At 44.2% G+C, this 15,793-nt stretch overlaps 1 protein-coding gene across 1 annotated transcript; it reads right to left on the bottom strand.

Moving 5' to 3' along the window:
• Window positions 1–13,047: 13,047 nt before the first annotated feature.
• On the bottom strand, window positions 13,048–13,791 carry ccmC (cytochrome c biogenesis C). Its single transcript has one exon. It carries the CDS (start codon window positions 13,789–13,791, stop codon window positions 13,048–13,050), a length of 744 nt encoding a protein of 247 aa, YP_004849340.1.
• Window positions 13,792–15,793: the final 2,002 nt, after the last annotated feature.

The following is a 15,793-nucleotide window of genomic DNA, read 5'->3' as shown; positions in this document are numbered from 1 at the left end:
ATTCTATTTTTGTTTGGTCCTTCGGACGGAGAAGGACTCCTTTGTCGATTTGCGCTCCTTACCGCTACGTGGGCAGTCGCTTCGCTTCGGGCCTTATTAACTGACTGAACCGCAATATTCTTTGCACAAGGCTTCCGCTTAAATGTCTCCCTTGAGTAAACTCAGCTCCTTCTCTCCGATCCAACTCATGAAACTAGCCCACATTCAGACTCCCAGAAAGATTGAGTTCCATAAATCAGACTGGTCTGAAACCTTGCTTCCTCTGGCTGGAACTCTTCTCTTGTTACCACCTTGATGGAACTCATGCGTCATCGATCTCATACTCAGACTGAGATCTGAATTCTCAAATGGAGATCTTAACTTAATTCGAAGTTGAATGAGTAGAGAAGAAATTCGAAGTTGAAATTTTCTAATGGCAATACCTGAGCGCATCAAAAACAAGGTTGAAGATGAGCCTTTGTTTTTGAACAATATCCCCCGTAGTGGGCCATAGATCTTTGCACCTCTTACCGGTCCGAAGGACTGATTAATGGAACTAAAAAAGAAAGATGAACCGTCTCCGGAGGACTAAGAAATCCATATGAGATCCAGTCAATTAATTTCTTTTCTCACGCAACTCACGCAAAATTCCCCGTCATCTGGTCCCCTTATAATTCTTCAATGCGCCTGTCTGTCCTTCGGACCTGTCTTATGGCACATCTGCACCCGCCATCTTTTCTTTGATTTACTTGCGCCCCACTCCGCGGTGCAATGAAATATGCGTTGAGATGACCTTGATTTTTCAAATCACTTTGCTGAAATTAGAAACTTTCGGCTGCTCCAACGGCTTCAACAAGAAGAACTGGGACAAGGGATGGCACATTCTCTCATTGATAGCCTAATCTTCCGACACCCAGCAGGCCGAGCAAGAACCGCAGCTCAATACGAAAGACTCCCACCGTCCTCAGGCATTATATTATTTTTGAACTATCCTTTCCGATTCGGGGCCTAAAGGTAAAGGCTACATCGTTCCGGACCCTAGTCGAGTCCTTCCGAAACCTCCTTCCTTTGGGGAAGGCATACTGGGCGCGGTTCTCCTTCTCCTACCACAAGGTGGTTAGGATGAGGCGGACGAAGTAGTCCAAAACTCCTTAAGCAAATGAGAACAAGGATTTCTCGTTAGAGAAATGCTATTTCCCCGTAGAAGGACGGAGAAGGAGCATTCCTTTTAGTGGGTTTTGTGGTCAAATCTCTCTCCCGCATAGTCAGAAAATAGTCTTTCTAAAAGTCCTTATAGGTCTTTTTTCTTATCTCAACTGCTTGCACTCCTCTCCTTCGAGTGAACTAGGTCTCCTTTCTGATAACCTCTGGTCGAGCCTCTCGCAATATGGGCCTCTTGAGTCGTTTTCTCTGATTTTCTGAGATAAATGCGCTTCCCTTCGCGCTCGTCTTGTCTTCTTTTTCTTCCCTAGCAGAGAGCATTCGAATGAAAGGCCTTGTTCATTCAGGCTAGGCTTGATCTTGATTTCTTTGTGTGACGGCTTTCTTCTTTCAGAGGCGGAGAAGGTTTTTTCATTTGGATCTTTCATTCTTCTTTCCGAAGTCATGAATGAGATCTTGAATTAAGATTTAGAAGTCTTCGATGTAAAGAAGGAAGTCAAGTAAAGAATATTCATCTTTCACATTCTACAGATCTTGAATTAAAGAACGAAGTCAAGAACATAGAGAGAGAGAAGTCTTTCGAATTCTTGGATCGAACTCTTTGAACTCTTATCTTCTTTCATGAGTTTACGATTTCATGATCTCTCTTTCTTTCCTTCTTCGATCTTGTTGAATCTCTCTTTGTCTTTCATTCTTTTAAAGGGAATCCCATGAAGAAGTTCAATTCTTCTTGTGAGATCTCTCTCTTTCAGTTTCATTCTCGGCTTCGCCCCTCTCCCTACGGTCGAGTCTCTGCGCCCCTCTCTTTCTTTCAAAAAGGTTTCGGAGGACTTGCCTCTATCTGCTTTATCGGGCGGCTATGCCGAAGCAGGCACGGATTCAAGAAAGCCACTTGGGAAAGAGATAAAGAGAAAAGATTCATTCGTCCGAGGCCTCGCTGAGCCTTGTATTCCGATTCTGCTTTTGTACTGAATTCTTGCATGAGGAAAAGACCAAGTTTCATTTTCTCATACAAAGGAAAATATGAAATCAGATTGAAGTAGTGGGTAAATCGAAGATTTCTTAGTGAGAATCTCTTTGTTTGATTTTGAAGCCCTATGCTTCATGGAAGATTTTGATTCAAATCCCCGCCCTCTTGAAATATAGAAAGTCGAGAAAAGATAAGAAATCCTAAAAGCCTCCGAGGAATAAGATGTGAAGGAGTCCGCAATAATCAGCGCTGGCTTTCGTTGAACTTTCTTCTTCTTTCATTTACATTTGCTTAAGACATCGATTCAAAGACTATGACTATAAACAAAGGAACTGGGTCCGAGGGGTCCACAATATCCCCGTCTTATGGAGCCTTGCCTACGGGTCCTTTTGATAGTGCCACCGCTTTGCTTTTTCTTATTGCTCTTCAGGAACTAAAATCTTCTTGGACGCTACGTGGGCACCGTGAATAGTTCATTCTTCTTTCTATCCCTTTCTATTAAGTCTCAAGTTCAAGATCTGACTCTGGTTGTATTCGTATTCGTCCTGGGGCTATGGCTACCGAGTCATACGAAGAAGAAGCCCATCCGAAAAGATTCCACTTTAAGACTGAGCGGCATTGCCCGCGCACTTCAAGATTCACTCTCGACTTCCATGAAGAGCTGGACCGGAGGGGATTATTTACGGAAATAATTGAAAGATTTCCCCTCACATAAATAGGAAAAAAAAAGACTCAATATTATATTCGAGCCCTTCTACTTCTGAACTTTGCAGAAGAAACCCAATAAGAGAAGACTTCTCGCTTTCGGCAGATTGATACATAAGTAGGGTAAGGGGAATCTACCGCTCCGTGGGTTGAGCTTGCATCTCCCAAATCAGTCTAATACCCGAAAAATACCTCAGATTGTGCATGATAGGACTGAAAATCTTGATCTAAAAAGGAATAAATCAAGGCTCATATGGATTTCTTAGTCCTCCGGACGGTTCATCTTTACTCGATGGATGTGACCTTGCTAGCTAATTCAGGGAATGCCCTACTCTTCGCGTCCCCTGTGAGGCTTCTGCTTTCTCTTTAAGTTATGCTCTCCGGCTCCTACCACAGTGGGATGATTGAATGGGGAATGGGAAGACTTTGCTTTTTTTATTAATTATATAACGAAGGTCTTCCGATTCCTTCGTGCCCAAGCGTGGATGCAAGAGATGAAAGAGAAAGCGAGGGAAGAAGAAGGAGTGAGAATCCTCTTCCCGCAGAGTCTCGTGATTCATACTTTCATAAGTCACTTCAAAACCGTGGGAAAGTGGGGATTTGAGTCGCGAGACCCAGTGGGCTCAGATAGGATCGAGAGAAGAAGAGGCAGCGGCCGGGTCGGTCCGGTTCGTAGTTTGAACCCGTCCTTCAATTCCTTTCAAGAGTTCAGGAAGCGGTCGAGTTCACGAGCGAATAGAAGAAAGTCCCCACCAGTCCTTCTTTCAGAGTCAGCGGAATCAGAGGTCAAATCTGTCCCTCTCCTCTACACCTCCAGCAACTTAGTCCCTTTCGGAGTAGATATATTCATAGTCCGTCTGGTCACAGACGGGGCACGCACTAGGATAGGGGATGATTTTGACTCGTAGACATCTTCTTTGCTAAAACCATTTTAGCCTCTTTTCACTCGCTCCTCATGTTCACCGGCCTGAAGTTACTACATCTTCGATTGTCCCTACTAGCAAATGGCTGATTTGGCGTTCAAACTTCAATCTCACATGGGGGCGCGTAGTGGGTTTTTCCATCTTTCCCTCTTCTCTCCCTCTAGGTCTTTTTTCTTATCTAAATAGAACTCCGTCTCCTCAATCTAATCTCGCCTCGAAATGGGTAGGAAAGAAAGCATTCGTCCAAAGCAAGCTAGAAAATAGGCTTGATCCCATGTTCCGTCCGAAGGACTTCTTTATCCAGTAGTCGTTAATGAGCTTCTTTTCTTTGATTGACTTTTCCCTATTAGTGCACTTCCACGCAATATTCTTTGCTCCTTACTATTTTGACCTTTCACGCAATATTCTCAAATCAAGTTTCTCGCAATATGCGCCTTCTACGCGGTCTCGATCACCAAAAGAAAGAATGTCATCTTGAGCAAAGATTAGACATTTTTTTCTTCTTTCATTCTCGTTAATGAGCTCATTTTCTTTGATTTACGTAAACTCTTCGCCCCAATGAATATGGGGATCTTGTTCACCTTGATCTGATCCTCCTCCTACGCGGTTCATTCTAGTGGATCAAAATCAATCCCACTATTTCACTATTCAACCTATTACTTTGAAAGGAAGAGGGTTTTCTTTTGAAAGAGATCAATGAAAAGCTCCAGATGAGTTGACTGATATCATCCTGACTCTGGAAGTGACCGCTGCCCACTGGTCTCGGCCGGTCTACGAAGAGATTCTAATAGTGAGAGAGCCAGACCCGCGCGAGAGAAAGATCCGTGGGCGAAGGATTTCAGTTCCGGCGCTGGTTCGAAGAAGCGAGACTGGAGAGGAGAGGTTAGAAGGACCTAGTTCTTTCGGCTGTGGCAGTTCTTGTTCCTGTTGCTGTGGTTATTTCAAGGGTAGCTCTTCTTGTTTCAGAAGTCGCTTAGTTTCATGCCTTATGAGCTAGCCAAGGCTAAAGAAAGTGGCTCGACTGGTTTTTTTACCGAAAAGGGATTCCACTCATCGACGAATGCGGATGGAAGGAAGGTGGAATGGATAATGAAATCAAAGTCAGCAGAAAAAGACATAAGCCTTTCATCTAAGCTTCTTAGTCATCAATGCGGTGGAAGCCAAGTCACCTCGACCAATCGGCGCTCACGACACCTGCCTGATTCGGAAGCTCGACTAACCCTATTATATTAGGAGAAGGGGAAATAACAAAAAGGAATCATCATCCGTACCCTTTGTTGAAGCCCACGGAGCGGGGGAATAGGCAAAGGTTTTCAGACTACGACTAAGGACGGACCGGCAGAAGTCGATTTTCTCTCCTAGTTCTTTAAGGAGAAGTTCATATCTCTCTTTCTTGAAATAGAAAAAGGCTTTGAACGAGGCGCAATGAAATATGCGTAGCGCTTCGGTGCTTGTATAATGAAAAGACTCTAGTCACATCAGGATAAAGAAGACAGACCGCGGTCGGCGAACAAAGGCTAGTTCATTCCCCGTGTAATGAGAAAAATCAAGCTTTGAACATGGCATTTGCCCTTTTCTCATTCAAAGGAAGAAGAATGAAAGAAAGCACTGAACTTAGTCGCGAAGAAGAAGCGAGACCGCGTAGAAGGCGCAAAGAATATTGCGTCATGATCCCTTTCATTATTGCAGCTGCTTAAAAAAGAGCTTTGAATATTGCCTTCTTGCGAGCGACTAAATAAAGAATGTCATCGCCTCAATATCCTTTGAGCCTTCCATTTTGAACCGCGGAGGACGAGTCTAGATAAGCTACTTAGGACTCTTAAACCGCTCCAGGACGACTTGTTTTTATCCATATGAGGCGTCTTAAACCGCTCCAGGACGAAGGACAGACAGGCGCAAAGAATAGATTATGCTGAAGGAGGTGCAAAGAATATTGCGATCAGTTCTTCCCGCTGAACTTTGAATTGAGCCTCTCCTCCAAAGTCAAATTCTCTAATGGGCAATATGCGCCTTCCAGTCTTGTCAACGCATATTTCATTCCGCCTCTCGTCCGTCTTCTTGACTTTCCGATGTGAGATTTAGCATGGGGAAGATTTGAAATGAGATTGATGAAAATCTCCTTTTAGAATTAGAATGAACTAAGCTTTATAAAGAAAAAAAGAAAGGCGCAATCCAATTATAAGGGGTCCAGATGCGTCACAGGTTAATATGGATAGGACTGAGGACGGGGGATTTGAGAGGAGTCAAAACAAGGGCTCGAGCGGACTCAGTTGGGCTCATTCCCCTATTTATGGATGGAAGTGGTAAAGTCTTTGAGGGTTCGTGCTTTAGCCCGGCTGGGTGAGAAGGACTCATTTGACTGATTTTCTCAGTGAGATGTGGCATAAGGATAAAGAAAGCTTTCTTCATTCACGAAAGAAATGTTCTTTAACCATTTCGGTCTATGGCCCTATGCGCCTATGCCCCTTCACCCTGTGGACGAAAGGAAACCTGAATTGCCTCCTTTCCGCACAGGTAGAAAAGCTCTGCCTGAACGATAGGGGGATTGCCTCAACCGCGTAGTGGGAAATCGGTGGAAGGAATTGGCGCTCTCTCTTTCAGGTCCAGGGAGGGTAGGGCGTCTGGGGAATTAGGGCACGACGAAGCCTGCTGAGAGATTTCAGTCATTGTGTCACAGGCTGATCTATAATCTAAGCTAGTTCTTCAACTTCTCCTTCTTCCTCTGCCTTAGCAAGATCTCAATGAGGGGACACTCTCTTCCTTCTCTACAAGTCTCGCTCTTGCTCCGGTGGAGACCCTTTCCTTTCCAGGTGATGCCGATCCTGATCTCGATCATTCCTTTCTCTCGTTCCACCGGGGAAATACCGCTTCGCCCCGCGCACCCTAGCTTCCAAGCCAAGGTAGCAGCAAGGGCTCGGTCTAATTCCGCTAAGAGGCTCAAAGAATTAGAGTCTCTCTACAAAGCTTTTTTTGTTCTTATGTCTTAGGCTAGGCCTCGTTCGTCTAAACTCATTCTTTATCTCTCTCATTTCCCTAGATAGCTGCTTTTGGAAAGACATCTCTGGATAAGAGCTTCTCGATCAGACCTTAACGGTTTTGAATAGTGGCGAACCTTTCTCGCTTCTTCTCTTCATATTAATGAGCGGCTAATCTACGAGGTGACCAAGAGCAAACTCATCCCTTTCAGTTTCATCCCCAGCAAGGAAAAATAGTGGCTCGACCTACTAAAGTCCAATTCAAATCGAGAATGAGAAAAGGAAGCTCCCACCAGGATATATATGAGTTTCGAAAGACATTTAAGCGGAAGCCTTGTGCAAAGTTCGGTTAATTACCGAAAGTCCGTAGTCCGTAGTCCGGAGTCCGCAGGGCCAAAGAAAGGTCCAGGGTCCGGAGTCCGCAGGGCCAAAGAAAGGTCCAGGTGATTTATCCGTAGGACCATCCATATGGAGGGAAGGAGGACTATCCATTAGAAGGATCAAAGAATAGACCCGTATTTCTCCGGACCAGAAACCATAATCAAACTCTGTTCATTTCTTTTCCCTGTCCTAGGAGTTCTTCTTTCATTGCGTTTTCCCGGCTTTTTTGCTTCTAAATAGGACTTTTTCTCATATTGATATTTAACGAAAATAGATCAATTTTGACTGATTTTTTGTCTTTTCTTGCTACTTCCTATGGGCAAAACCTAGCAAAATCATGGAATTCACTCCGTCAAAAAGACTAAAATCGATGTCTGAAATCTCCCATATTCACCTCTTTCTTTTTCATTCCCATTTTTTTCTTCTTTCATTATCGTTAATGAGCTGTCCTACGTGCCAAAGAAAGGTCCAGGGTCCTACGTCCGCAGGGCCAAAGAAAGGTCCAGGTGATTTATCCGTAGGACCATCCGTAATTAACCGAAGTAGTCCTACGTCCGCAGGGCCAAAGAAAGGTCCAGGTGATTTATCCGTAGGACCATCCGTAATTAACCGAAGTAGGACCATCCGTAATTAACAGAAGTAGGACCATCCATATGGAAGGAAGGAGGACTTTCCGTAATTAACGAAGGGCCCACGGAGCGGGAAGAACTGGAAAGTCTAATCTTTCTTTCTCTCAAATTCTCAACGCATATTTCATTGCGCCTTCGGACCTGTCTTATGGCGCCTTCGGACCAGCTGACTATTCAACCTATTACAAAGGTTAAGCTTGATAAAGAAAAAGGACGGGTCTTTTCTCTTACTAGTACCATAGAGATAAGGAGCACTCCGGAGGCTCCAGGACTTCCATTGACCTTTTCTTCCGTTCGGATTGCTCGAACTTCGTCTTCCTTAAATTCACTCCGCAATATTCTTCCGAGAACATCGATAACTAAATCCTTGGACTTTTCCTTTATGGCATCAATCATCAAATTTCATTGATCCTTCAGCTACTCTTGCTACGATAGTCAAAGAAAGGTCCAGGCGCAGGCGCAAAGAATATTGCGAGGTGCAGTCTAATGGATAGGACTGAGGGCTCGACTGAAAGGAGAGAAGGCGCAATGAAATATGCGAGGTCCACTAGAAAAGCAAAGAATATTGCTCGAAGATTTCCGCTTGATTTTACGCCCACGTAGCGGTTCAATATTCTTTTCACCTCGGAATCTCCTTTCAAAGAAGAAAGAAGTACGCTTAGCAGAATCGGAGGAAGAAGTAGGGCGCATGGATCTTTCCCGTGGGAGGGAAGACTGACGTCGCTCTATCTCATGGATCGACACGCGCAGTTCTACCCGTTCAGTCATCAGAAAAAGTTGATACCTCTGATGAGGTTGCGGAAGCATACCAGACAAAGAGTCATTCGACTAGGTCCCTCTTCCTATGGTCTCGTCAACTCATCTGGAGCTTGATTTTCGGGGCATCTGAAGAATCAATCGCCCCAGTGGGATCTCTTTTTCTTGCTTTCGATCGGATCGATCGTTCATGAATTAAAAAAGAGATAATGAAAGGTGCAAAGAATATTGCGATTCCGCTGACTCTGAAACAAGGAGAGGTGGGGCGGACCTACGGGAGGAATCCCTTGAAAGTGGAAAGACAGTATTGGGATGGCGTAGTAGGAGATTCCTTGCCGCTCCGGTGCCTTGCCTACGGAGTCAAATCAGAGGTTTTGGACAGTTTTCCCACGGTTTTGAAGTGACTTACTCAAGTCAAAATCACTTGACTCTGCGGGAAAGGAGGTTTCTTCATTGTTTACAAGGAGCTAGAGTGGAACTTTAGGGTGCTGAGTGGAACATCCCTAGTTTTTGTCATGAATATAGGGATCATCGGGTATCTATCATGGGCTCTCCCGCCAGATCCAAGGCGAAGGACTCATACGACCAGTGGTCAAAAGATGAAAAATGGAGATTAAACCTCACGAATGGGGTCTCCCACGTAGCGGTTCCACCACTTGCTTCCGTCCGAAGTCCGAAGGACTGTCCATATGATAACCTTGCCGTAGGTCTCCGCGGAGTGGGGATTTGTGCTTTCTTTATAGTTCATTGATTCTTCGAACCTTCCAAGGTCGGGATTTTGAGTCTTTTCTTTCATTCCGCATAGGCGGAAACCTTACAAATGTGCATTTCCCTCGTGAATCATCCATTTGGAACCCATTTTGGGCCTTTTCTTTCCGCCTATAGGCGATTTCTAGTTAATTTACACATCTTTGTAAACCAGTGAAACTTCTGGTCGAGCATTGAATCCTCAACCAAAAGTGACTTTAGCAACTGAAACTGAGACAGATTCCACTGCGTAGAAGGCGCGAAGCGAAGCGACTGGGAAGGAGTGCAAGGATGACCTTTCCTCAGATATGAAATTAAAGGTCTCGTTTTTCCTTTCTTGCGCTCCCCGGAGGTTTTGATGATTTACAAGACTATTACAACCGGAGGCAAGGCTCTTTGAATTTGAGGAGTGGTCCCCCTCCAAAATAATATGATTCATACTCTCATCAAATCCCCAAGAATATCCCGTCCTCAGTCGCAGGTTAATATGGATAGGACTGAGGACCTGTCTCGCAATATCCTTTGCTTTGCGCCTTATCCATAGATCTTTGCACCATCAAAGAAAGGTCCAGGTGATTTATCCGTAGGACCATCCGTAATTAACCGAAGTAGGACCATCCATATGGAAGGAAGGACTCTAAAACGGAGGGGGTAGCTTAATTCAGAAACTCAATTCATTCAGCCTTTTTTCCTTGGGTAGCTCATTGGGGAAAGTAGTCCCCTACCCGATTTCAGAACTCAAAAGCTAGTTCTTCAACTTCCTCTTAGGATTGGAAAGAGCATTTCATCCTCAAGTAAAGCTACTGCTTTTTCTGAAAGAACGAGGGATTCCCTTTTATTGTACCTGGTTTTCCACTTTCCCTGCTTTTCTTTCCTTTTGCATAGAGGCAGACGGGCAAGGTTCAGGAGGTTCATTCGAGACTTTTGCAAGTTCTCCTCGGAAATCTGGAGATAAAGGGTTTCCCTCTTTCTCTCTCCGAATGGAGGATAGACGAATTCTTTTCGATGAAAATTTGACAAATTCCAAGAGTCGAAGCATTCTTCTTCTTCCGGAAGATAGAATGAATTTACTTGGAGAAAGTTGTTATCAATGGGTGGATGTCCCATGGAATCCAGGATCCCCGCTCTTCTTTCTATACATTTCCGTGGCGATGACTCTTTCTTCCACTAGATCTTTTAGGTGAGAGAAGAACCTTAAGGGAAAAATCCTTTCCGACCACGGGCCCGTCCTTTTCATTGAAAAAGAAAGGGGAGCTCATTTCCAATTAGAATAATAGGTACCTTTCTCTTCTTGAGAAAGACCCTATCATATTTAGCGTCGAGCCTACATTTTTGTCCATCTAAGAATTTGAGTAGATGGTTAGGCTTTTAGTGGAATTTTCTGAGTCACCTGGACCCGTCCGGAGTGCCGTGTTGTCGACTATGACTAGGGTCTTGAAACTCGTCAAGGACCCAAAGGTCAAAGAAGTCGTTAGCACCTTTTTAGTCGTTTTTCCTTTCTGGTCTAGACCCTTCTCACTTGTGAAAGTATAGTTATTCAAAAGGTTTTCTTTCTACTCATTCCCCGTAAATTCAAAGTTGCCTCGTCTTTAGGGGCCTTCGGGCGCCCACGGAGCGGTTGATTGCCACCCAGTCGAGTAGAAAATCTTTCTCGCCCAAGTCTTCCGGCTCGTACTCTTGGTACTCTTGGGCCCATCCGGGCTCCCAGAGATAAGGTGCAATTCCCTCCATGAGAGTTCTTTCTCGGGCCTTCTTGTTCTGCACGTCCTCCCATAGCTATAGCTGGCGTAACACATTCTATTTTGTCCATAGGGGCCTGTGCAGCTGTGGATCGTTTTGGACATCGAGCCTGTTCTCATGCTTTCGGAGCCTCTCCTCTGAAGGAGGGCATCCACTTTCATGGGCGGCTGCTTTATACTACTATTTCAAAGAGCCCTCTTTTTTGTAAAAGCCTGGGCCTCGCACATTACTTGTTGGAGTGAGAACTTCCCCCAGACGTAGGGATTCTTGTCCTCCTTCGTGACATAGTTACAGAGGGATCCCCACGCCTTATTCAAGGCGACCCAGCATCCCTTCCCATTCTGGGAATGCTTGTCTAATGAGCTTTGCGGCATTATACCGAGTGGCATTCTCATTCAATACGGCTGCATTCAAATGGTTCGCATTATCTTGGTCTTTTTCCTTGGCAATTACAATAGCGGAACACTTAAAAAGACCCTGCAGTCTTTGGGAAATTCTCTCTTGTCTGACTTTCAATATTCTTTTCACCTTGTCGGGAGTCAAAATCAGATATTTTCTCAAATTAGTTCCATAATTCGTATTCGTCGAAGGGGAACTATTTTCCTCTTTAGAAAGTAAATACATGGTTCTTCCTATCATGATACATTAATTAGAATATTGGGAAAAGGGGAAGGGAACCGCCCCTTAGTATACCGAAAAAAAAGGGAAACTGAATGAAAGACACTTGGACCATTAATGACAGAGTCCTTCGGAGTTCTATCCTTCTTCAACTTTCACAATTTTCGTTATTTTGTCTGTCCAAAACACGTAAGGTAAACTCAACAAAACCCCCGTCACCTGTCCGGAGTCCGCAGTCCGCAGGATTTATCCTACGTCCGGAGTCCGGAGTCCGCAGGATTTATCCTACGTCCGGAGTCCGGAGTCCGCAGTCCGGAGGATTCTTATCCGTAGGACTATCCATTAGAAGGAGGACTATCCATATGGAAGTAGTCCGGAGTCCGCAGTCCGCAGGATTTATCCGGAGGACTATCCATATGGAAGTAGTCCGGAGGATTTATCCGTAGGACCATCCGTAATTAACCGAAGTAGGACCATCCGTAATTAACCGAAGTAGTCCTCCGGACTTTCCGTAATTAACCGAACTTTGCGCCTTTCTTTAACGTCTTAGAATATTTCTCGGCGTAGTAGGACGTAGAAGGCGGAGGAGGACGGAGAAGGCCTCAATGAAGAATGAAATATTCTTTGAACCTACGGCTCCCCATAAAGAAGAGGTTAGGAGCTTTCTGACTTCTTTCTTGTCTGATTTTGATGAAAAGAAATGAAAACCGCCCCCTCCGCTCCTCTTGACTCGTTTTCTCCCTCAAAAACAAGGGTGCAAGGCGCAAAGAATTTGCGAGCGACAGATGAGTTGATCTTAATGGAACTCAAATCAATTCTTCCTTTCACTTACTAGTAGGTTCTGGAGAACGTAGAAGGTGAAAAGAATATTTCATTGTCCTCTGACTTTCACCTTTTAGTTTAGTAGGTTCAAAGAATATTGAACTAGGCTTGATCTTTATTTGGACATTCTTCCTCTCAGACTGATCGATGTTCTTGGGAGAAAGCCTATCCCTCTCTTTCTTCTTCCTTAAGATTTCTTTCTGCTTTCCGCTTATTTCTTCTTGTTTTGATACCTGTTGTCTGTTAAGACTCTTTTTGATTTCAGAGTCTTAAACGAGAATTCTTTGAGCCTCCACAAAAAGGGCTCAGGCCCTGGTAGGGGTGGAGTCGAGCTAGCCCAGATATAGTCTGTCTTTTCCTTTATGAGAAAGAATACTACTCATAACGAAAAGGATCTCTCTTTATTTAGAGACAGATATCGTGTGTACTGATTGACCAGATGCGACCGATACCTGTTGACAGATGAGAGAGAGAAGAGCGGGAAGTAGCATATCTTTCAAGAAATTCTGTGACTTAGAAGCAAGGTATTCGCCCCCCCAGAATGGAAGACAAGCTATCTTTCATAAAAGAGGGGAAGCCTTATTGATTGGATTGACGGATTGAGGACGTCACTTTCTTTACCAATACCGCCTCAATGAACTTCAACTCATCTGGAGCTTTGATTTTCTGACTGTCATTTTAGCATAAAAAGCAGAGATTTCTTCCGTTAAAGGAGATTCGGGAAAAAATGGAATAGGAAGACGTGTTTCCAAAACGAAGAAGATACGGGTTGCTAAGGGGAAGTTAGCAAAGTTAGACAAGATTGGAATGGGCATAGGAACATGTATTGATGTACCAGATCCGCTAATGCTCCCAGGTTGATGCGATGTATTCCACCAGTTGACTGAAAACTTGATTATTGGTATATCGATCGGTCCAAGACGGATTGAAATAGAAGCCGGTTCGACAGGAAGCTTTTGAAAACGCAGTGCACCCAGGTAAATAAGGAACGAGATGAATACAGAGGTTAAACGAGCATCCCACACCCAAAAGGTGCCCCACATAGGTCTTCCCCGAAACCCCCCAGTCACTAAAGTAAACAAGGTAAAAAAAGCACCCATTTCTGTACCGGTTCCGGAAGAGCGAAGAAAAAGGGGATGTTTTGTTAATAGGAACAAGAAAGTGTTGATAGCCGTAGCGATATAAACAAGAATACTCATCCGAGCCGCAGGAACATGTACATACAGAATACGAGAATTTCCACCTTGTTGAAGATCTAGTGGTGCTACCCGAAGACTTAAATGAATAGCCATCGCTGTTAAGAACAACCGAGATCCAATGAGAATTTGCGCATAGCTTCTGGTCTTTGACATCAAAAATGAAGGTTGTAATAAGGAAAGAGACATCTTCGAATTTGGTCCTAGCTAGTGGAACAAGAAAGACATCTATATTCAATAGACAAGAAATGAGAATTCCCCCCTTTTGTTTTCGCGGAGCTCGTGCCTTCTTCTTCCCAGGGAGCGGCATACCAGAAAAAAGAAAAGAAAAGACTATCATTCCTAACCTAAAAGGCTAATAGGTTCAAAGAATATTGACGAAGCGAAGCGACTTTATATAAGTTCAGAAGAGCGCAATCAATGAACAAGGGCCCACTAAAGAAAGAAAGCCCCCTTGTAAAATCAAAAAAGGCGGACTGATTTATGGAATTTCAATTTCTTGCGGCATATATTTTGGACCGCCATAAAAGATAGGGGAGGAATCCCGCTCCGTCCCCTATGACTTCTGAATTTCTTTCTTTTTTTGAATAAAAAGATGAAGATTAAGCTTGATAAATCAGTCCGACGCTCAAAGAATTATCTTTGCGAAGGTTCAGCTTCATTCCTATATATAGTACTTTGTCTTTGTCTAAAAACAAGTCTCATCACCCCCTTCATGGAACTCGAAAATTGAATTCAGCCTCTTATGACTTTCAAACCTTTCATCCTTTGCCTTATTTCTCCCTATAGGTTTTCTTATGGTAGGCTTTCCTGACTGAACTTTCTTCTCTTATGTTCTCACGAAATTCCTTGGCCTTTCCACTCCCCATGATAGTAGGTACTCCTGACAGAGTCAACTCAGCATCTTCTGATTAATTTCTCAACTACAGCTGCTCCAAGATGCAACCGCTCCGTGGGATCCCCAGCCTTTCTTTTGCACTCCTTTCCAGTCCGGAGTATCCGTAGGACCATCCATATGGAAGGAAGTAGGACTATCCATTAGAAGGGCCTCAAATCCCCCGTCCGAGAAGGACTATCCATATTAACCTTCTTCTTTGAGCCTTTCTTTTTCCCTTTTTCAGCGTAGCGGCCGCAATATTCTTTGCACCTCCCTATATGTCTCCTGAGAGATCCGATGATGCATGCTGGTGGGATAGTTTGTCCCAGAACTCTTCATTGACGGATTTCTTCATCCTATTAGAATCTGAATCATCCGTCTTTGAATAATAATGGCTTTGCGCCACAACGAAAGAAAAAGGGGTACAGCGGACGATCGATCCAAGGATTTCAGTGTGACTACTACCAGAATGAAGAAAGAAGAAAAACAAGGACTGCTGGACCCCGCTTGGGCTTGTCCCGAGACCTCTGACTAAAGACGGAAAATTTCCTGTCTTCTGTCTGACCAGCGGTTTGACCGCGTAGAAGGAACCTCTTCTGGCTGATTATTCGACGAAGGTTCATTCCTTGAATTTCCGGTTTTCGCTTTCAGTGGAATGGAAAGCCTAGGAGATTTGATTTATGGACTAGAATATTACGGACTAAAATGGAGGGCTCACTTCTCAGAAAGGGATTTGAAGAAGGTGGATGGAAGTGGGAACCTCTTTTCAGCCATTTTTCAGCCCTCATCACTCAATTTTCTTTTCTTTTTTTTTTATGGTCTTCTTTTTTTTGCACGACTTCTAAGTGAGGGTTCTTAGAGCTTCGCGCCCTTTCTTCCGGGACAGATGACTATTGAGGTTGCTCCTCGGAAAGAGCTTGAACATCAGCCTTTTCTGATACTTCCCTTGATGCCTAGGCCCTACTTTTGTATAGTTAGCGCTTCCAACTCAGTCTCTTGTCCCGCTACGTGGGCATTGACTTCTTTTTTTGCTTTGGGTTTCAGGAATGAACCTTGAAGAGCTCTTCCTCTCATTCCTCAAGCGAGTTCATTTCATTCAGGAAAAGAGTGATCATCTGAATTTCGTTATTCACACGGATCCGGAACTCCACCTTCTAGCCCACGGAGCGGTTAGGAAGTGTCTTTACCTTGAGGCGGCGTCTAATCGAGTGGAAGGGTAGCTATCATAGCTTTACCGAGAGTCAGCTGCGTCATCAAGAGTTCCATCTTCCATAGGAATGGAGGTCTAACACGTACCTAGCTAGAAGAGAGGGG

Source organism: Cucumis sativus, assembly GCF_000004075.3.
Source record: "Cucumis sativus mitochondrion chromosome 1, complete sequence".
NCBI lineage: Eukaryota > Viridiplantae > Streptophyta > Magnoliopsida > Cucurbitales > Cucurbitaceae > Cucumis > Cucumis sativus.
Note: the sequence above shows the minus strand (reverse complement) of the source record. Positions and strands in the feature narration are given on the sequence as shown.